The sequence below is a fragment of the Saimiri boliviensis genome, chromosome 13, assembly GCF_048565385.1.
Source record: "Saimiri boliviensis isolate mSaiBol1 chromosome 13, mSaiBol1.pri, whole genome shotgun sequence".
In the NCBI taxonomy this organism is placed as follows: Eukaryota; Metazoa; Chordata; class Mammalia; order Primates; family Cebidae; genus Saimiri; species Saimiri boliviensis.
Window position 1 is genome coordinate 28,309,678 of NC_133461.1, and position 22,714 is coordinate 28,332,391.

The 22,714-nt window shown below is 45.2% G+C and overlaps 1 protein-coding gene across 3 annotated transcripts in view; it reads left to right on the top strand.

Annotated features, from left to right (window-relative positions):
* The first annotated feature begins 7,231 nt into the window (after positions 1-7,231).
* MYO5B (myosin VB) overlaps positions 7,232-22,714 on the top strand; it is a 386,934-nt gene continuing 371,451 nt past the window's right edge. The window contains exon 1 of one of the 3 annotated variants that reach the window (XM_003926074.4): positions 7,232-7,472. In XM_003926074.4, coding sequence (XP_003926123.3) covers positions 7,446-7,472 — 27 coding nt within the window. In that variant the 5' untranslated portion in view covers positions 7,232-7,445. Of the gene's footprint in view, positions 7,473-8,049; positions 8,071-22,714 lie in introns of those variants that run through there. The other 2 variants (XM_010336832.3, XM_074383485.1) reach the window with 2 other exon arrangements.

A 22,714-nucleotide genomic window follows, 5' to 3' on the forward strand; every position in this document is an offset into this window, starting at 1 on the left:
GGATCTGGCCACTGGTTCCCTTGAAACAAAGGATGGGATAATAACGTGAATAGTCTTGGTGTCCTCCAGAGCCCCACAAACCCCAATTTGAAGATGGCCACTTTAGCAGTTATTTGGGAAACCAAACTGCCATCATGAGGAGAGAATTTGCTAGAATAAAGTCCTTATTGGTAAACCAAGCATCACAGAACACTTTTGTGTAAGATCATATTAGTCACCTATTGCCGCATGGCAAATTATCCTCAAACTTAGTGGTTTTAAGCAACACATATTTATTATCACACAGTTTACACGGATCACAGAATTATCTCACAGTTTCTTTAGTGTAGACACAGCTTTACTGGGTCTTCACTTCAGGGTGGATCACATGGTTGCAATTAAAGTGTCAGCTGGGGCTGTGGTCCCATCTGAAAGCTCATTGCATTACTCAAGATTATCTGGAGGGACAGAACTAATGGTATCTATCTATCTGTCTACCCATCCATCCATCCATCTATCTATCTGTCTATCTTTCTATAGGGGAGTTTTGGCCAGGCAAGGAGGCTCATGTTTGTAATTCCAGCACTTTTGGAGGCTGAGGTGGGCAGATATCATGAGGTCAGGAGTTCGAGACTAGCCTGTCCAATATGGTGAAATCCTGCTTCTACTAAAAAATACAAGAATTAGCCAGGTGTGGTGGTACACACCTGTAGTCCCAGCTGCTTGGGAGGTTGTGGCAGGAGAATCACTTAAACCTGGGAGCTGGAGGTTGCAGTGAGCCAAGATTGTGCCACTGTACTCTAGCCTGGGTGACAAAGTGAAACTCTACCTCAAAAAAAAAAAAAAAGTATTGGGTGGGGCTTTATTAAGTATTAATTCATATAATCACTAGGTCCCACAATAGGCTGTCTGCAGGCTGAGGGACAAGGAGAGCCAGTCTGAGTCCCAGAACTGAAGAACTTGGAGTCTGATGTTCAAGGGCAGGAAGCATCCAGCACGGGAGAAAGATGTAAGCTGGGAGGCTAGGCCAGTCTCTCTTTTCACATTTTTCTGCCTGCTTTATTCTAGACATGCTGGCAGCTGATTAGATGGTGCCCACCCAGATTAAGAGTGGTTCTGCCTTCCCCAGCCCACTGACTCAAATGTTAATCTCCTTTGGCAACACCCTCACAGACACACCCAGGATCAATGCTTCGTATCCTTCAATCCCATCAAGTTGACAATAAGTATTAACTATCACACTCATTTAGACAAGAATCTCCTTCCAAGCTTACTCACATAGTTGTTGGGAGAATTCAGTCCCTCAAGGGCCATTGGACTGAAGCCTCCCTTATTTCCTTGCTATATGGGCTTTTCCACATTGACTCTTCATCAGGGCAAGCATATGACAAGATCCAGAGAGAGTATCAGTAAGACAAAAGTCACAGTCCTTTATAATCTAATGGATCTGGCATGCCATCATCTTTGCTGTATTTTATTGTTAGAAGCAAATCTTTAGGTCTAGCCTGCACACAAATGGAAGAGATTACACAAAAGGAGACCATTAGGAGGTGAGAAACACTGAGAGCCATTTCAGAAGCAGCCCAAAATTGGGCTTTTATGACCACCTATTGGGAAATACAATTTCAACAATTATTCCCATGTTTCAGGGACTACTATTTCAACCATATTTCCATTTCTTGGTTACAATCTGGAAAACTCAACCCAGTACTCAAATCTGTATGAGAGAGACAGTGGATTGCCAGCTGGCCTAGAGTGATGAGGACATTATGGACCCCTGAAAATGAGAGAGGACCTGTGGAGGTTCAATGACTGTGCTGATTGCCTCACAGGATAATGAGTTCTCCGTCCGCAGCAGTGTCTAATCAGAGAGGGTGGTCCTAGATTTGGGAAGCTGAGCATTCTTGCACTTGGCATTGGGCTAGATGACCTCCACCCCAAAAACTGTGATTCAGGGTCAGTGAATCCATGCCCAGGTTTTAATGTAGGGGTAAGTCTGTTTTCTCCCATCCTTTCTTCCATGCAGGTAAAGTTGTTCCCTTTTCATGTTTAGGGAATTTATATTCCAACTGTTAACACACTTTATGGCTTCTCATCCGGATCCAGAATTCACTTTATTCATTCCCTTGCCCTGGTTTGAGGGGCCAGAGCTCAGGAGGAATCCTGACATAATTTAAGACAAGTTTTCTGGAAGAGACAGAATTTGGAGAGAAAGGAGTTTAATGGATTATGTTATTATTCAAAACATGTGCTGTCCTGTTCTGGTTGCTTCTCCAGTCAGTGCCCTGCCCTGATAATTTCAGAAGTGGCCCTGAGTCTTGTTCTAGCCAATGAGATGTGAGTGCATCCCTCTCAGTATTGAAATGTGAGTCAGTCCTCAAGCAGAAACTTTAGAAGCTAGAATGGGGTTTGCTGCATCTCTTCCTTCCACCACCACCAGGCAAGCTTCCGGATAGAAGCCCAAGGGGAAGTCTACGGAGCCGAGCTGCATTTAACCTGGGGTAGGTATGTAATATGAGCAAGAAAGACAGCTTTTGTTTAAGGCACTGAGGCTTTGGGGAATGTGTGTGTAGTTTAATAAGGGAGAAAAGGGAGAAGGTGTAAGAAAATTATTATTTTTGGAGACAGTCTTACTCTGTTGCCCAGGCTGGAGTACAGTGGCACAATCTCAGCTCACTGCAACCTCCTTCTCCTGGGTTCAAGTGATTCTCTTGTCTCAGCCTCCCAAGTAGCTGGTTCTACAGGTGTGTACCACCACACCTGGCAAAGTTTTGTATTTTTAGTAGAGATAGGTTTCACCATGTTGGGCAGGCTGGTTGCGAACTCCTGACCTCCAGTGATCCGCCTCAGCCTTCCTAAGTGCTGGGATTATAGACATGAGCCACTGTGTCTGGCTCATAAGAAAATAATTTTAACTGTCATTGAATAGCTTATAGTTTACAAACTACTTTCACAGAAGGGCCAGTCAGTAAGAAGGCTGCTTAGTGGAATTCCTCCCCTCTTTCTTTGCTTATATGAATTTTTCTGCTCAGTAATCCCTTTGTTTTCTCTTTTCCACCAATTAATGAGCGATACTTCCTTTAAGACTTGGCTCAAGGCTGGGCATGGTGGCTCACACTTGTAATCCCAACACTTTGGGAGGCTGAGGCAGGAGAATCACTTGAACCTGGGAGGTGGAGGTTGAGGTGAGCTGAGATCGCACCATTGCATCCAGCCTGGCCAATAATAGCAAAACTCCGCCTAAAAAAAAAAAAAAAAAAAAAAAAAAAGACTGCAGTCAACTTTAGGCAAGGCATGTTCTAAGAAGTGCGGAGAACACAAATATGGATCAGGTGTGGTCCCTGCCTTGCAGACTCTCAGAACCTAGTGGTGAGGAGGAGAAAGGGCTGTTAGTTCACATATCTTCTTACAGGGTGCAAATGAATGCCTTGGAAGTTCACTCTTTGTTATTTGTGTGAGGAAAATCCCCACCCTCCAGGAGAGACTAAGGCATTTCCAACAGGTATTTTCTTTTTACTTTGAGAAGCCAGGAGCACAGAGCAATGTTTCTCAAAGTGTGAGCCCTGCGCCACCTGGGATAGGTATTAAATATGCAGATTTGTAGGCTAGGTGTGGTTGCTCACCTTTGTAATCCCAGCACTTTAGGGACTGAGGTGGGCGGATCACCTGAGGTCGGGATTTTGAGACCAGCCTGACGAACATGGAGAAACCCTGTTTCTACTAAAAATACAAAATTAGCTGGGTGTGATGGCGCATGCCTGTAATCCCAGCTACTCAGGAGGCTGAGGCAGGAGAATTGCTTGAACCCGGGAGGTAAATGTTGCAGTGAGCCAAGATGGCGTCATTGCACACCAGACTGGGTGATAAGAGTGAAACTCTATCTAAAAAAAAAAAAAATATATCTATCTATCTATCTATCTATCTATCTATATATATATGCAGACGCATTGATAACGTCTCAGACCAATCGAAATAACATACCTGATAGCTCCTTAATCCTGATACACACTGAAGTTCAAGATTCATTGCCATAAAAAGCAAGAGTTAGACTCTCGACTGAGACTTTAATTGAACAGTAGCTGTCTGACCTAGAGTATTTCACAACCTTCCTCCCTGAGCCTCACTTTGCCCATCTGTGAAATAGGCTTAATATTCTGAACTTTCTTTATACAGTTGCTCTGAGGCTTCAAGATCTCAGAAGCAAAGCACTTGGCATGTTTCCTGGATCAAGTAAGCTTTAAAATTTTGTTTTTGTTTTTAATGTTCAAAAGAGGGAAAGACCATATCTGATTGTGGGATCAGAAATTCACAAAGCTCTGGCCAAGTGTAGGACTCAGGAATGCAATTCAGTTCAGTCAGCATGAACTGAGCTTTTCATTTGTGCCAGGTGTGATGGAAGCCGGAGAACCAGTTAGGGGTGGGGAGAAAGGATGTAAACAAATGAGTGTCAGGTTGGTTTGAGGTTCAAGTAGCATTGTTAGCATTGCCTATCTGCAGGTGAAAAGGTGGGTCTAGAGTAAGGCTAGAAGTAGATTTGAGAATTAGCATTGTGAATGATAGACGAAATGGGGCATGGATGAGAAGAAAGATGAGATCTCAGAAGCGGAGCATAGTTTCATTCAGAAACCAGGAAGAGGAAGCAGGACTAGAAAAGAATATTGAGAAGGTTTGGTTAGAGAGGCTGAGAAAACAAGAGAAAAATAATAGATGCCCAGGGGAGAGATGGTTTAATGTAGTGGTTTGAATCAATTCCCACCCCATCCTTCACAGTGATGAGGCAATTTCGATAGGATGGAGCTGAGTGAAAGCCAAATAAGAAATTAGGACAGCAACGTTATTTTTTTTCTTTTAAATATGGAATCTTGTTCTGGCACCCAGGCTGAAGTACAGTGGCCTGGTCTCAGCTCACTGCAACTTCTGCCTCCTGGGTTCAAGCAATTCTCCTGCCTCAGCCTCCCAAGTAGCTGGGATTACAGGCATGCACCACCACACATGGTTAATTTTTGTATTTTTAGTAGAGACAGGGTTTCTCCATGTTGACCAGGCTGGTCTTGAACTCCTGACCTTAAGTGATCCACCTAAGTTGGCCTCCCAAAGTAGTGGGATTATAGGCTAAGCCACCACCCCTGGCTAGAGCAGCAACTCTTAACCTTGGCTGTCATTAAGAACCACCTAGGATCTCTTCAGAATCCTTTCACCCAGGGCAATACCTTCAGACAATTTAAATCAGAAGTTCTGGGAGTGGGAACCAGACATCTGCTTGTTTCAAAAGTGATTCTGATGTGCACAAAGTGTTGAGAATCAGTGCATTAAGGAGGGACTGGGAATAAGTGGAGATAGTTGAATAAGTGAAGCTACTGCTCTAAGAATTTTAGCAGGAGAGGAAAACACAAAAAGCCAGGAACCAGTGGAGAGAGGAAGAGTTGCTGGCAGAGAGTTGGGACCACTAATGGCGGTGGAGGAAGAGGCCAGGATCTAGGCAAGACTGACGGCTTCCTTATTCAAAAAGGGGAGAATCACTTGGAGAGGTGGAAAGAACAGTGAGTATTGGCCCCACCCCCAGAGTTTCTGATTCAGTAGGTCTGCGGTGGAGCCCAGTAAGTTGTATTTCTAACAAGTTACCAGGCGATGCTGATGGTGGGCATGGGACGTGGGGACACGCTTTAAGAGCTACGAACATGGAGAAACACTGTTTCTACTAAAAATACAATATTAGCTGGGCATGATGGCGCATGCCTGTAATCCCAGCTATTCGGGAGGCTGAGGCAGGAGAATCGCTTGAACCAGGAGGCGGAAGTTGCGGTGAGCCAAGATAGCGTCATTGCACACCAGACTGGGTGATGAGTGAAACTCCATCTCCCCCCCGCCCCCCGCCCAAAAAAAAACAAAAAAAACGATGAAGAAGGAAACTATGCAGCAGAAGAGAAAAAAATCCCTTTCTGCTCTTTCCACGGATATGAAGAGTTTCACTCTAAGTCCAATGAGAGCTCCTCAATCTTTAGTCACTGCATTTGTCACCCTGGAAGCACCATCCTTTAGACTTTCAGAGGAGCTTTAAAAATTCGGATACCCGGCCCTGTCCTTTCCTGTTAAATTAGGATTCCTTGGGGTGGGGCCTGTTCCTTGGAATCCTTAAAGCTCCCCAGGTGACTCTCATTATGGAGGAGCCCATGGGAAGGACTGCGCAGGTGAATTACAACGGGATCTGGCATTCCAGGTGGGATGCCTTTGAGAATCACCTTCTGGGGGGGCTCCTGAACTGCCCCAGCTGGTACAGATATATCTTCTGGTTGAGAACCACCTTCAGGGGCCATCCCTGGTTCAGGGCAGATGTCACCTTCAGAAGGGAGTGTCTCCTCTGACAGTCCCCGCTCTCCCTCCCAACTCCTGGCAATTGTTTTTACCCTTGGTTGAAATTTCTACTTTCCCCTGGAAGTAGGAGAGGAGCTGAAGTTGTAGGCGGTGAAGTGCCATGGGCAAAGGGAACACAAATAAATGAGGTCGTGAGTGGCAGAAGGACCGGGAGTCTGCAAGTAGGAGAAACGGGGTTGGGAGAACGTGAGACTTCCTGGAAAAGCAAAAGTCCCCTGAGAGGATTGGCCTGGAGTCTGCTTGGAGGCTGTGGGCGAAAGTGGCCAGTATTTTTACAGAAGGAGTTACGACTCCCACGTTTCTGCAAGGATTTCTGCGCAGAGTTCAGTTTGAAGGAGATCCTTGGTATATGTATATCCGGAAGGCCTTAATAACGATCTGCGAGTAACCGAATTTTAATAACGAAAGCACTGAATACAGCCAGGTAAAATCGAGGGCAAGGTCTGGGAGCCTTCCAGCCATAAAGGCTTCTCTCTTCTTTCTCCCTCCCTCCTTTTATTCTGCACCGCGTGCGTGAGGGTCTCCGCCGCGCCCGGTGCTGGTAGAAGCGGAGCGCGGCGGGGCAGGTGTGGGCACCCGGGCGCACCTGTGCCTGCGAGCGCGGCGTCCAGCAGGGGGCGGCCCTCACTGGTCCCCGAGCTCCGCTCAGAGCGCCCCGCCCCCGGCCCCGAGGCCCCGGTGGCAGTGGGGGCGCGGGAGGGCGCGTCAGGCAGGGCACCCGCAGGGCTCAGAGGCGCGGCGGCGCACTGGCAGTCCGCTCTGACGCGCGCGGGTCCTCCCTCCTCGCCGGCCCTCGCCTCCTCCCTACACCTGGGCGGGGAGCGGCGCCGCGCGGCCTCCTCCCCCGGCGCTCGCAACTCCTGCCCGGTCTCAGCTGCGCCGCCGCCGCGGGAGTAAAGGTCGCGCCGCCGGGACGGAGCCGGGAGCGAGCCGGCCGCGGAACCTCCGGGAAGCCGGCCCGGCAGGTCGCGGAAGAACGAGAAGAGCGAGAAACTCCAGGCCAGCCCGGGAACATGGCGCTAGGCGGGCTGGCAGCGGACTGAGAGCCGCGGGGCAGCGAGGAGCCGGGGCCCGAGCCCCGCCCGGCCCGAGCCATGTCGGTGGGCGAGCTCTACAGTCAGGTGAGCGCGGCCGCGGGGGAGGCGCCGCGGGGAAGGGGCGGCGCGCTCGAGGCCAACTAACACTCAGGATCGCCTTCTCCCGCGACTCCTGGAGGCGGGAGGTGACGGGAGCCCCTCCTGCTGTCCCCCTTGTCTCAGTCCTCGGCGTCCCGTCCCTAACTTCGGTTGGCGGAGAAAGTTTGGCGATTCCGGGAACGCCCGCACTGACCGGCCGCCGGGTTCCTGGAGTTCCCGCAGCGCCACTGCCCAGCCCCAAGCTGGGGCTGTCGCCCTCTTCCCGCCGCGCCCCCTACTTTCGTTGCCCGGGCTTGGCTCCAGCCGAGTTCTCCGAACCGCGAGGGCGACCCTGCCAGCTCTGAGCGCTGTGCGCTGGACGGTCCCCCGCGGTGTGCCCGCGCACAGTACCCTGTCCCCACCGTGGACTCCGCCCTGGGGGCTCTGCGGCGCTGGCTCCCGAGAGCGCACCTCCAAGGCGTCCTTTCCTCCCGTATACCCACGATAGGGAACCCTGTACTTGGGAGAGGTGGGGGTTCTGCACTTGGTGGAGAGGGAGGAGGCCCAACCTGGCGTGAGGGCGCGGCGGCCGGACCCAGTGGGGGTAAGCGATGGGTAGAGGGGTGCTCAATTATCTTCGGAGACCCCAGGAAAGAGCGGTGTGAATTTGCCGGTGATGGGCATTTTGACGCCGGCCCCTCTGGTACCTAGAGGGCTTCAGTGACTGCGGGGAGGGGGTTGGAGTAAAGCCGAATCGGGAGCAGGGTGTGAGTTTCAGGATGTCTTCAAGGTCAGAAGGGATGTGCGAGGCTGGGTGCTCCGAATCAGGAACAGGTGCAACCGGGGCGGAGACGCCCGCGTTCAGCAGCAGTTGCTGTGGTTAAAGTTAGGGACGAGCCACGGCTTCTCAGGGAGCTCGAGGCAGCGCTGCCGCCGCCCGGGACCCCCGGAGTTTCAACCTGTAGTCAGGAGTGAGAGGGCAAAAGCCTTTACACATGTGACCCATGCCCCTTTAAGAAAACAAGTTTTGGATAGTCCAATGGCTGGTTTTCCTGCTTGTCTTCTCGGGTGGCGAAAACACGTTTGACAGTGCCTGTGTACACGCCTCCGTGCAGACTTGTGTGCGTGTGGTGTGCACCCGCGTGGCATGGGTGTACAATTCCCGGGACACCCTCCCGGGCCAACAGGTCTGGGCGGGGTAGGAACAGTCACTTCCGCGTCCTTACCTGGCGATCACTCGCGGCTGTCCAGCGCATGTGGGAGCCCTTTGGCTCCCTGGGTTGTCCACCCGTCTAAGTGTGAGGAATTTTCAACTTTCATCTTCCTCCTGGAGGGGAGCAGGGCCGGCTTGGGTTCAGGCTCACCGGGTGGCCGCGGAGGCTGCCACTTAACTGGGGATGGGGCCGCCGCAGCCTCTGATACCGCCTCCGAGCCCACCGGGAACCCCCGTGCAGATCAGGGATGGGCAGCGGCCTCCGGGGGAGGAGGGGAGGAGGCGAGAGCCAGGGAGTGAACTTTGTGGTAGGCCTGGCGATGGAACGACACCCCACCCCTCTTAGCTTTGGAGGTCTTGGGAGGATCCCTAAAAGCTCAGCTTTCAGTTTTTTCCCTGAAGCTGGTTAGCTTATCAGGAGCTGGGACTGGAGGCTGGAAGCCAGTGAGGCAGAGGAAAAATCTGAACTTGAGTACTCAAAGAGCCGAAGCTTTGTTACATTAAGGTGCATGGAGGTACAACTTGTACTTCTTCTTCTTCTTCTTCTTCTTCTTTTTTTTTTTTTTTTTTTTGAGACGGAGTTTCGCTCTTGTTACCCAGGCTGGAGTGCAATGGCGCGATCTCGGCTCACCGCAACCTCCGCCTCCTGGGCTCAGGCAATTCTCCTGCCTCAGCCTCCTAAGTAGCTGGGATTACAGGCACGCACCACCATGCCCAGCTAACTTTTTGTATTTTTAGTAGAGACGGGGTTTCACCTTGTTGACCAGGATGGTCTCGATCTCTCGACCTCGTGATCCACCCGCCTCGGCCTCCCAAAGTGCTGCGATTACAGGCTTGAGCCACCGCGCCCGGCACAACTTGTACTTCTAAGTAAAAGGAGTGACTCAACTGAGTATGACTACAATGTGACAAAGTCCCTTATCAGGCAACATTGAATTGCTGCATTATCTGAGGGGGAAAGTTTGTGGGAGAAAAATGGGGTTAAAAGATAAAATAAGAAATGTAAACTTTATTTCTCAACATAATTTCCATCAAGCTCAAGACACTTTTGTGATACCAGCCACTTAGTTTCTCCCTAAAGAACTGAGGGTCCTGGGAAATTAAGCATGTCGGTGTAGTCTTCTACATTATTAACGGGAAAAGATGTAGGCCCTTTATTTCAAGATGAGGACATGACCTCAGAAAGAGGCAAATCAGGACTGTGAGGTGGACCCCTAATAGTTTTCCATAGAAACTCTTGTGAAACTGCTCTTCTTTGAGAGGAATGAGAAGGAGCATGTTGTGGCAGAAAAGGACTTTCTGGTGAAGATTTCCTGGGTGTTTTTCTGCTGAGCTTTGGCTTCCTCAAGACACTTGTAATAAACAGATATCATCATCATTTGCTTGACTTTTAGAAAGTCAAGCAAAATGGTTTGAGCATTCCCCAAGTGTTCCTGTGACCTCTGCTCTGAACCGATCCACCTTTGCTGTGACTGGACCTCTTGGCAGTTACTGCTTTGATTGGTCTTTGCTTTGGGATTGAACTGGGAGAGCCACATTTGATCCTCTGTTAAAATTCAAAGAAATGTCTTGATCCCACTTGTTTAGAATTTCTATGGAAAGCTCTGCTTGTCTCCAGTTGATCTGGGTGCAACAGTTCTGGTATCCATCAAGTGGGAACTTTGCTCAACTTTATTTTTGGTCAGAATCATGTAAGCTGAACCAATTGAGATGTCTGTGGTGGTGGCTGTTGGTTCTGCTGTTAATGGTCAGCCCTCTTCCATTAGGACACAAGATACATTTTTTTCCTCAAATGGATGTGGATGGTCTGCTGGTGCAGGCTGCATCTTCAACATCACCTCGTCCCCTCTTAAAACAAGGTATCCACTTATAAACTGATTTCTTTGGGGGCATTGTCCCCATAAGCTTTTCATAAAGTAATGATTTCATAATTCTTCTCTTCACACTTCATTATAAATTTGATGTTTGATCTTGCTTCAATTTTAGCAGAATTCGTGTTGCCCTGATAAGGGTTCTTTTCAAACTGATGATGTATCCTTCTTAGTGCCTCAAACTAGATCCTGTTCTAGATTCTGTTCATATTTGTTATAGCAAGTAGAAAACTATGAGCTTGTTTTGGTGCCAAAAAACCTCTGAAATCCCTGTGAAGTTTTTTCAGGATATGCATTTTTCATTACCTTGAATAGTGCTCATAGGAGGCTAATGGACAATTGAATAAACCCTTAATTTTTGAAGCCCTAGTTTTGAAAAACAAGAATATCAGATTGCCTCTAAAGACAACACTTGTAGGAAGAAACACTGAATTTGCTTTTTAGTTAGAAATGGATACATTGCATGTTAATTCTTAGACATGATGAAATATGGGAGTCTGAACTTGGGTTTCAGTGTACTTTTTCTCAGGTCATGGAGATACATACAAAACTCGTGTCACCAGAGAAAGGTCTTGGATATAAGACATTTAAAAAGTAACTTCATTGTTGTGAAGGGTTGGCATAATTAATCCAAAACAAATGTTAGAATTCTTCCCTAAGGGCTGCTGAACTGTACCTTGCTCTGTTAATGAGTTTCCAGTTCTTCATCACTTAGGGTTTTGATTCTGAAATTAAGGAGATTTTCTGGGACCCAAGACAGTAGCTTCGAGATTTACCTTGTGAGCAGTTGTTATTTTTCCTGGCAGTTAACACACTTGTGCTTTGCTATGAGAAGCAGTTGTGTAGATGCCCAACCACGGTCTCCCCACTTGCTAAGCTGGCTTCTCAGTGTGCACGTGAATCTTAAGTTACACAGGGAAGTCATGCCTGCTACTCAGATTCACTTTGTTTCTTGGAGAGTATTCATTTTAGCGTATTATGAAAATAGCCGATGTTCTCTCTTATTTTTAGCTTGTGAGTGGGCTTTCCTAATGTGGTGAACGCTGGCACCAGACACACACATCGATGTATTATTCAGGATGGAAATAATCACCCATTATGCTAACAGCATTTATGCATTTTTGGGAATGAAAATTTCAAGCTCTTTGATTATACCTGTTGCTTTTGTGACAGAGTTAGAAGATGTTATTATTGGAGTACAAAACATTTAAATATATGTTAGCTTGTATGTATTAAATAGCATTTGGTAAGAACTTAATATTAGTGTATTTCTAATTAAGAAAAGACTTTTCCCCTCCATCCAGTTAAATATGTTCTTGCTCTTCCTGATCTGTTCTCTTCAAGTGGCAGTTTATATGTTAAGTGATTTTTTTTTGGGAGGGGTTGGCGGCCAAAGGGCATTTCTCTATGAACAAAGGCACTCCTGTTCTCAGAAGACCCAACACCTCATCTTTGAGGAACTGTTTTCTTTGTAGTGAGGTTTTTCTGGATGGAGAAAAAACACCAGTCAGTGCCAGACATTTTCAGGGTGATGTCAAAGTGAGTCAGCCTCATTCACTCTTACTTCAGCTCCAGAGGTGGAGCCAATGATGGTCTCTGGTGTCACAGTGGCATGCATATAGCCAATGTGAATGCTTGGCTTCCAACCTACTGGAAAAGACAATGTGGGCTTAATTTGCTTTGCATAGGTCCCATAAAGAAGTCCACACATGTGCAAGCATGATGAAAACAATTTCATTACGATGATTGCAGATAGTAGTCTGATTTTAAAGTATAAAATATAACTTCTCTTCCTCAGGCTGCATAATACAACTCTTTTCCATAGAAAAGCTATTTCGGACAAAAAATACCGCTATTTTGAAGACCTGGATTTTCAATATGCTACTTTGCGTCTAGCTAGCAGAGTGATTGAGAAATCATCGGATTGAAACTGGTACCTTGAAACCAGTGCCTTCAAATAACCTTTTTTCCTGCTTGGCTTCTAAATGATAGGTAGTGTCTGAGCAATGGCGTTTTGAGTGTTACCAGCAGACACACCCTGTGTACGGCAGCTTTGTACCCAGGAACCTTTACGAAGTGTGCTGATTTGAGACCAATCATTTGAAAAATAGATTTCCTGTGCTTTGGGCAGGTGTCCTTTAACTGTCCCTTACTTATCTCTCAGGTAAGGTAAGTTTCTCCCAAGTGTCAGTCTGAAGGCAGCAAGAGCCACCTGTTTCCTCTGTACCCGTTCACCACTGCTGGAGAGGCTGATGATTCCATCTTTTGTTGGTGGTTCTGAGTGATACTCTTCTTTCCAAAAAGTGGTGACATTGTTAAAGACATGAGGACTTGTAGAGTGTCAGCAGGTGCTGTTAAATACTCCTTTTGTTCCTCCCTTCCTCCCTTCCCTGCATACTGCCTTGACGGTAGCTGGCTCCCACCAGCCAGCACCTGTCTCTTTGTCAAAGCTCCTGAAGCTGTCTTTGTGTGCATAGGGAGACTGGGAATTTACATCCTCTGCAAAGGGGGAACAGTCCTTAACCAGTGGCAGTGTAATGACATTGGTTTCCTATCACCTCACCTTGGGAATGGAACAGCTCTAAAGTGTGGCCCATACTGTTTTCAGTTTCTTTGCACAGTTGAGCTAAAGATACTGTGCTTGGGACTTTCCTTAATATCACGTTTGCTTGGCTTCCTTTCCACCCTTGTCCGTCTTCTCTCCTCTCCTACCAGTCTTTCCTGAAAACACTGCCTTACAAGTCTCTTGAGCAGGAATCCTCATCTCAGGGTCGGATTCTAAAAGCCCAAGTTAACCCATAACTCATGGTGGCTTGGCTGAGTGGATGTTGAGAATCTCAAGGGCTCTGGCCCCTGTAGGGTCCCAGGAGAGGCTGAGGAGAAGCATGGAGGTTGTGTGTCATGCTGCCATTTTCCTTCTGAACCTCATTTTCTGTCTTGCATGTGGTTTTTTCTTCTTCTCCCATCCCGAGTTCCAACTCCCTTGACCTTCTGCTCCCCTTTTTAGATGGGCCTATATACCCAATGGATCCTTCCTGACCCTGTTGACCATCTTCAGAATTTTGAAGTTTGTGCTTGTGGATGTGGTATACTCTGACCGCCTGTAACATGTACTCATTGAGCAGGCTCTTGCCCTGCCCCCCTTTTTTGTTAGTTTTTATGGGATACCTTATCTTTCTAAGTAGGCTGAGATCCTGGAGAACAGAGGCCATACCAGACATTTTTGGGAGCCTTTCGGGTGTTTGGTGATAAAAGCTAAATACACAAAGAACACTCCCAATACAGGTTTATCTGTGCGTCACTAGAAGAGTGCACACACTCCTCTGCAAGTTACAGGCATTTTGTAGAAATGATAGGCACTTTGTTGAAGTGCTGGTCTGGGGGGCTACAGTATTGGCAGAAAGGCTTCCTTTAAGGGGTAGTGGGACATGATAGTGGCCTAAAGAACAAATAGGATTTGAAATGCATGAGAAGGCTGTGAAGAAGGATGCTATCAGAAGGAGCCGGGAAGAGTCAGTTTAAGGCATAGGGACAGGCATGAGCTAGATGTGTCTGGGGATTTTACTATTTTGAAATAATTTTAGACTTACAGAAACATTGCAAAACTACCGCAGGTTCTGTATCTTCCCAGATTGCCCTAGTGTTAGCATGTCACATAACCATAGTCAATTGTTGAAACCAGGAAGTTAACATTTCGGTAATACTTCCAACTGGTCTGTAGAGCTCACGGGAATTTTACCGGCTTTATCACTAATGCTCTTTTTCTGGGCCAGGATTCTGTCTAGGATTTCACACTCCCTTTAGGGTTGTAGCTCCCTGCCCGCTTCTAGTTAGTGACAGTTGCTCAGTGTTTTGTCTTTCATGACCTTGACATGTTAAGAGCATTGGTCAAGCCAGGCACAGTCACTCACATCTGTAATCCTAGCACTTTGGGAGGCCAAGATGGGAGGATCTCCTAAGCCCAGGAGTTTGAGACCAGCCTGGATAACATAGTGATACCTCGTCTCTACAAAAAAACAGAAAAATTATCTGGGTGTGATGGTATGCACCTGTGGTCCCTGCTACTCTGGAGGCCGAGGTGGGAGGATTGCTTGAGCCTGGGAGTTGAGGCAGCAGTGAGCTGTGATTGTGCCACTGCACTCCAGCCTGGGTGACAGAGTGAGACCCTCTCTAAAAAAAGGAGCATTTCTCAATTATTTTATAGAATGATTTTGGGTTTGTCTGATTGTCTTATGCTTAAATGGAGGTTGTGAGTTTTGGGCAGACACATCAAAAATGGTGTGCCTTTCTTACTCCAGCACCTCAGGAAATAGATGATATCAACATGACTCATTACTGACGGTTCACTTTGATCCCTTGGTTAAGCTGATGCCTGTCAGTTTCCTTTTCTTGAAGAATGGAATTTAGAAACTAAGACCTGGGTGCTACGTGTACCCATTACTATTTTTAGTAGTTGCATAGAGATTACAGAGACTAGAACTCAATAAATGTTTTATTAAGAACAAGGGAAGTAGAAGAGTCAACTATGGCCTTGAAATGTCCAGCTTGAGTGTAGACAGAAAGAAGTCAGGTTGGAGCAGGGATAATTCTTGACATGTTGGATTTGGGATGACAATAGTTTGTCTAAGTGAAAGTATTTTATTTACATTTGGAGATTTAAGAATGAGCTTAGAAGAGAAATGTCAGGATCTGGGGTTCTTGCAAATGATGCCTAGGATTTGCTTTTCTTTAATGAAGAAATGCAGTTGTCTGATGGGATGGGGTTAATAAAGGTAAGATCAGGAGCTTGGTATGGGCATTTGCAAGGCCTTTGTGACTATGATCTTGATGTGGACCACCCTGGGTATCGTGGTTAAATGCTCTCAGCCCCAACATGTTGGAACAGATACTTTGTAAGCTTTGATTTTTTTATCTGAGGAATTGGGGTGGTGCCTGCACCATGGGAAGGTTACTGGAGGCTTATGATCCAAATCCATGTGAAGTGCTTGTCTAACATGCTGCTGGCAACTGTTCATCAGTTGGCTTCTCCCTCCAGTCACCATGCTGGGTGGCAGTCAGCATTATGTGGTTAGCATCTTTTTTTCTCTAACCCTCCCCTGCTGTCCTGCAGGGGTACTGATAATAAGGGGACTTGATGAGAGACGGAGTAGGATTGCTACTAATACATAACTATGAGAGTGGTTCCTACACAAGGCATTGGAGGAAAAGGTTCCTACTTCCCACCACCCCTGGGGAAGGAGCAAGAGCAGTCTGAAAGAAGTTTTAAATTTAAGCTGTGCTTTCTGGTCTCTTATTATAGCTTTAAAGGAAAATTAAAAAGCATTTTTCACAATGCTTCTCTTTTCCCTCTGTGAATACAAATGATTATTGAAACAATCCATACAATGCAGAAAAGACAAAAGCTCCATAGTCTCATTCCCAGGAACAGCTACTATTGACCATTTAGGCATGTTCTCTGGCCCTATGTTGTCCAATAGGGTAACTGCATGTGGCTACTGAGCACTTGGGATGGAGCTGGCCCAGGTTGGGATGAGCTGGAAGCATGCAGTACTATAGACATTGGATTTCCAAGACTTAGGAAAATGTATGCAAAATATCCTTCTTACTTCTTATATCGATTATGTGTGGAAGTGATTATATCTATGTTGGGCTAAAATACTCTATTCAATTCACCTTTTAAATGTGGCTATTAGAAAATTTAAAGTACCACAGGTGGCTCACGTTTGTGGTTTGCATTCTGTTTCTCTTGGGCAGTGCTGCTTTAGACTTTTGCACAACATGTACTCAAAACAAAGGGGATCATGCTATGCCTATTCTAAACTTTAATCCATGGGTATCTTTTCCTGCAGTGTATAAAGGTAATTTTGCCATATATATATATATATATATATATAATCGCATTTTAGGTTCTGGGGTACATGTAAAGAACACACAGGATTGTTGTGTAGGTACGTACATGGCAATGTGGTTTGCTGCCTCCATCCCCATCACCTATATCTGGCATTTCTCCCTATGTTATCCCTCTCCAACTCCCTACCCCCCACTGTTCCTTCCCTAGTTCCCCCCAACAGACCTCAGTGTGTGATGCTCCCCTCCCTGTGTCCATGTGTTATCATTGTTCAACACCCACCTATATGTGAGAATATGTGGTGCTTGATTTTCTGTTCTTGTGTCAGTTTGCTGAGAATGATGGTTTCCAGGTTCATCCATGTGCCGACAAAGGACACGAACTCATTGTTTTTTATGGCTGCATAGTATTCCATGGTCCAGTCTATCATCGATGGGCATTTGGGTTGGTTCCAAGTCTTTGCTATTGTAAACAGTGCTGCAGTGAACATATGTGTGCATGTGTCCTTATGATAGAACGATTTATAATCCTTTGGATATATACCCAATAGTGGGATTGCTGGGTCAAATGGAATTTCTATTTCTGGGTCCTTGAGGAATCGCCACACTGTCTTCCACAATGGTTGAATTAATTTACACTCCCACCAACTGAGTAAAAGTGTTTGTATTTCTCCACATCCTCTCCAGCATCTGTTGTTTCCAGATTTTTTAATGATCACCATTCTAGCTGGTGTGAGATGGTATCTCAATGTGGTTTTGATTTGTATTTCTCTAATGACCAGTAATGATGAGCATTTTTTCATATGTTTGTTGGCCTCATATATGTCTTCTTTTGAAAAGTGTCTGTTTATATCCTTTGCTCACTTTTGAATGGGTTTGTTTTTTTTTTCTTGTAAAATCTGTTTTAGTTCTTTGTAGATTTTGGATATAAGTCCTTTGTCAGATGGGTAGATTGCAAAAATTTTTTCCCATTCTGTTGGTTGCTGGTTCACTCCAATGATTGTTTCTTTTGCTGTGCAGAAGCTCTGGAGTTTAATTAGGTCCCATTTGTCTATTTTGGCTTTTGTTGCTAATGCTTGTGGTGTTTCAGTCATGAAGTCCTTGCCTATGCCTATGTCCTGGATGGTTTTGCCTAGGTTTTCTTCTAAGGTTTTTATGGTGTTAGGTCTTATGTTTAAGTCTTTAATCCATCTGGAGTTAATTTTAGTGTAAGGTGTCAGGAAGGGGCCCAGTTTCTGCTTTCTGCACATGGCTAGCCAGTTTTCCCAACACTATTTATTAAACAGAAAATCCTTTCCCCATTTCTTGTTTTTGTCAAGGTTGTCAAAGATCAGATTGTTGTAGATGTGTGGTATTGCCTCCGCGGCCTCTGTTCTGTTCCATTGGTCTGTATCTCTGTTTTGGTACCAGTACCATGCTGTTTTGATTACTGTAGCCTTGTAGTATAGTTTGAAGTCAGGTAGTGTGATGCCTCCAACTTTGTTCTTTTTGCTTAGAGTTATCTTGGCTATATGGGCTCTCCTTTGGTTCCATATAAAGTTTAAGGTGGTTTGTTCCAGTTCTGTGAAGAACGTCATAGGTAGCTTGATGGGGATAGCATTGAATCTATAAATTACTTTGGGCAGTATGGGCATTTTCACAATATTGATTCTCCCTAACCATGAGCATGGATTGTTTCTCCATCTGTTTGTGTCCTCTCTTGTTTCCTTGAGCAGTGGTTTGTAGTTCTCCTTGAAGAGGTTCTTTACATCCTTTGTTAGTTGTATTCCTAGGTATTTTATTCTCTTTGTAGCAATTGTGAATGGCAGTTCGTTCTTGATTTGGCTCTCTTTAAGTCTGTTATTGGTGTATAGGAATGCTTGTGATTTCTGCACATTGATTTTGTATCCTGAGACTTTCCTGAAGTTGCTTATCAGTTTGAGGAGATTTTGGGCTGAGATGATTGGGTCTTCTAAATATACAATCATGTCATCTGAAAATAGAGACAATTTGACTTCCTCCTTTCCTAATTGAATACCCTTTATTTCTTTTTCTTGCCTGATTTCTCTGGCTGGAACTTCCAACACTATATTGAATAGGAGTGGTGAGAGAGGGTATCCTTGTCTAGTGCCAGATTTCAAAGGAAATGCTTCTAGTTTTTGCCCATTAAGTATGATACTGGCTGTGGGCTTGTCGTAAATAGCTTTTATTATTTTGAAATACATTCCGCTGATACCTAGTTTATTGAGAGTTTTTAACATAAAGCACTGTTGAATTTTGTCGAAGGCCTTCTCTGCATCTATTGAGATAATCATGTGGTTTTTGTCTTTGATTCTGTTTGTGGTGGATTACGTTTATAGATTTGTATATGTTGAACCAGCCTTGCATCCCTGGGATGAAGCCTGCTTGATAGTGGTGGATAAACTTTTTGATGTGCTGTTGCAATTGGTTTGCCAGTATTTTATTGAAGATTTTTGCATCTATGTTCATCATGGATATTGGCCTGAGGTTTTCTTTTCTTTTTGTGTCTCTGGCGTCTTTTGGTATCATGATGATGTTGGTCTCATAAAATGATTTGGGAAGGATTCCCTCTTTTTGGGTTGTTTGAAATCGTTTCAGCAGGAGTGGTACCAGCTCCTCTTTGTATGTCTGGTAGAATTCAGCTGTGAACCCCTCTGGACCTGGGCTTTTTTTGGTTGGTAGACTATTAATTGCTGCCTCAACTTCAGCCCTTGTTATTGGTCTATTCAGGGTTTCAGCTTTTTCCTGGTTTAGGCTTGGGAGGGTGCAAGTGTCCAGGAATTTATCCATTTCTTCCAGCTTTATTGGTTTATGTGCATAGAGTTGTTTGTAATAATCTGTGATGATGGTTTGTATTTCTGTGGAATCTGTGGTGATATCTCATTTTTTTTAATTGTATCTATTTGATTTTTCTCTCTTTTCTTTTTTATTAATCTTGCTAGCAGTCTATTTTGTTGATCTTAAGTACTGGGATTACACACATGAGCCACCTCACCTAGCCTAAAAAATACACATATTTTTAACTCACCAAGGCCTGATGCCATATATTGTAATGTGTTTAACCTTTCCCATAATGTTGAGCATTTAGGTTGGCTCCAGTTATTTTCCTTTTTTTTTTTTTTTCTTTTTTGTTGTTGTTGTTGTTGACAGTAATTGCACAAATTTATGTGGTTAAAGTGATTTTTTTTTCTAATACATGTATAAATGTATAATGATCAAATCAGGGCAATTAGGTTTACATTGCCTCAAATATTTATCATTTCTTTGCATTAGTAACATTCAAGATCCTATCTTCTAGCTTTTTTGAACATACACAATAAATTGCTAATCTTTTGATACTGTGAAAAATGTTGCACAATGTTCTCATAACCTCATTTATTTTCTCAGAATAATTTCCTAAAGGTAGAATTGCTGCCATGCAAATTTGCAGTCTTTGTTCATATGACCAATAGCCACCAGAAAAGAACCAGTCTGTTTCTTTACCACTCTAAACTCAGGTCATCCTTCTTTTTTTTTTTTTTTTTTTTTTTTAACCTTATTCATACTAAATGTTTTATGCAAGTTTTAAAGTTTACTTTCATTGGAAGGTTGAGCATCTGTTCATATGCTTGGTAATTATGTGTAGTTTTCCTTGTATTTCCTATTTGTATTAACTGGCAATATTTATAAACGTTTTTGCTCATTTAAATGACTACTCTATATTTTAATTTTAATTTTTTTTTTTTTTTGAGACAGAGTCTCATTCTGTCACCGAGGCTGGAGTGTGGCACAGTGGTGCAATCATGGCTCACTGCAGCCTCAACCTCCTAGGCTCAAGCAATCCTCCCACCTCAGCCTCCCAAATAGCTGGGAATAGCCATATGCCACCATGCCCAGCTAACTTTAAAGAAGAAGAAGTTTTTGGTTTTTTTGGTAGAGACAGGGTCTTACTATGTTGCTCAGGCTGGTCTTGACTTCCTGGCCTCGAGTGGTCCTCCCACCTCAGCCTCCCAAAGTGCTGGGATTGTAGGCATGAGCCATAGCACCTAGCTTATTCTGTATTTGAGATAGGAGAGCATGGAAACCAGAATATTCAGAATACAATATACATTTAAAAAATAAAGCCCCAGGCTGGGCACAGTGGCTCATGCCTGTAATCCCAGCACTTTGGGAGGCTGAGGTGGGTGGATGACCTGAGGTCAGGAGTTTGAGACCAGACTGACCAACATGGAGAAACTTTGTCTCTACTAAAAATACAAAATTAGTGGTACATGGTGGTACATGCCTGTCATTCTAGCTACTCAGGAGGCTGAGGCAGGAGAATCATGTGAACCCAGGAGTTGGAGGTTGCAGTGAGCCGAGATTGCACCACTGCACTCTAGCGTGGGCAACAAGAGTAAACTCTGTCTCAAACAAAACAAAACACCTTGGCATATATTTTCCCCTTCATTTATTCTGAGATTATGTATTTTGAACCTTCTAGTTGGAAAACTACTGGTTATGGAGCACTTTTGCACCAGGTCACTTCTCAGCACTGTAGCTGTTAGCTCATTTAACAATAACACAGGCTTATGTGACTTTCCCAAAGCTGCCTGGCTTGAGGGCCCAGCTTCTGACCGCTGTGTTCTACTGCCCTCCATGAGGTATCTGTCCCATTTATGGTGGGTCAGGACATCATTTGGATAGAAGGGGCCCTAATATAGAGAGTCCTTTCTACCTGCCATGGTCCTGCCGCTCTCCCTGCCCCAGCGACAGAAAACCCACCAAGAATAGAGGAGAAGGATCAAGTCCATGTGCAGAAAGAACAGCAGGTGGTCTGATCCTGTTTGTGTTCTTTTGCCACAGCTGCCACCACCACCACACCCAGCCCCATGTGCATCCTGGTGCTTCTTAAAACTGTCCCGAATGTAGGCAGAACCCCTGCTTTTGGTTTTCCTTAGGCCATGTAGTCTCAAAAGAGATCCACATCTTCAAAAAGGCTAAGTATAACAAAGTACACTGTCTTAGTCCACTTTGTGTTGCTGTGACAGAATACCCGAGACTAGGTAAGTTATTTTAAAAAGGTCTACTTAGCTCACAGTTCTGTAGTCTGGGGAGTTCAAGGGCATTGCCCTGGCTTCTGGCAAGGGCTTTCCCATGCCATAACATGGTGGAGAATGTCAAAGGGGAGGCAGACAGGTACAAAAAGACAAAATCTGAGGGGCTTCCTGCTTTATAACAACTCACTGTTGCGGGAATTTATCCATTCCCAGGAGAACTAATCTAGTCTCACTGTAGTGTGAACTCACTACCATGAGAACAGCACCACACCATTCATGAGGGTTCCACCCCTATAACCCAGACACAGTCCACTAGGCCCCACCTCCCAACACCACCACATTGGAGATCAAATTTCAACATAAGCTTTGAGGACAAATGATTCACCTCGAAACCACAGTATATGTGAAACTCAAGGAGCTTAAAATTAGGTATTTCTGATCTAAAACTAACCAGGTTTTCACTCTCAGGGCCTTCGTCCACTTTTCCCGGCTCCATCTCCCCCTTGACATCCTCCAGTGAAAAGCCCCCTCCTCCTCACCATGCTTCACACTTCATAGGCATTTTGCTGTCTTTCGGGGCTATGACCAGAGATACAAATATGAGACTCCTGGAAGTCTTTCAGCATCTTCTTGTTTAGTCAAAGGTCTTTGCCTTTTATGGGTGTGCCCTGCCCTCTGGCAATTGGCGTCTGATGGAAGATGAGCTTGCCTGCCTTACTTAGGTTGTCCACTCAGATAATCTTGGACAGGTTCCTTCATGATCTGAGAAGAGCGCCTCATAGAGGTATATCCAGGACCCAGTTCATTCTCTGTTAGCATGTTAAGTGCTTATCAGGGGGTTTGCTAGAGCACTTCAGAAACATCCTCCAATTGAGCATTTTAAGTTTGACCCGGGAGAAAGTCCTCGTGTTTTTGAGACCCAGGCATAGATGGGCTGCCACTGATCTCACTAATTTGCCTGTGAGAATGAGCAAGCTTATACGTATGGGCTCACATTAATGGCTCATAATGCTTCTCTTAAAACTTACTCACTGGCTCATAAATTATCACCCTTCCTTGAACAATCCTAATAGTGACACAGACTCTGTAGCTTTTCTCTCCTTTGCTGAGGTTTGGGGAGGAATGGAGAGTCCCATCCTAAAAAGTTAATGACTTTCCCAGACAGCTTTTGCCTTTATAAAACTCAAACACGCTGTGACATGAAATCCTAAGAGGAAGGAGAACATTCCATGCCTTCTAAATGGAATTCAAAGATTTTGTCTTCAGGACTAAGAAGCTAAGGTCTCCTGCCATAAAATG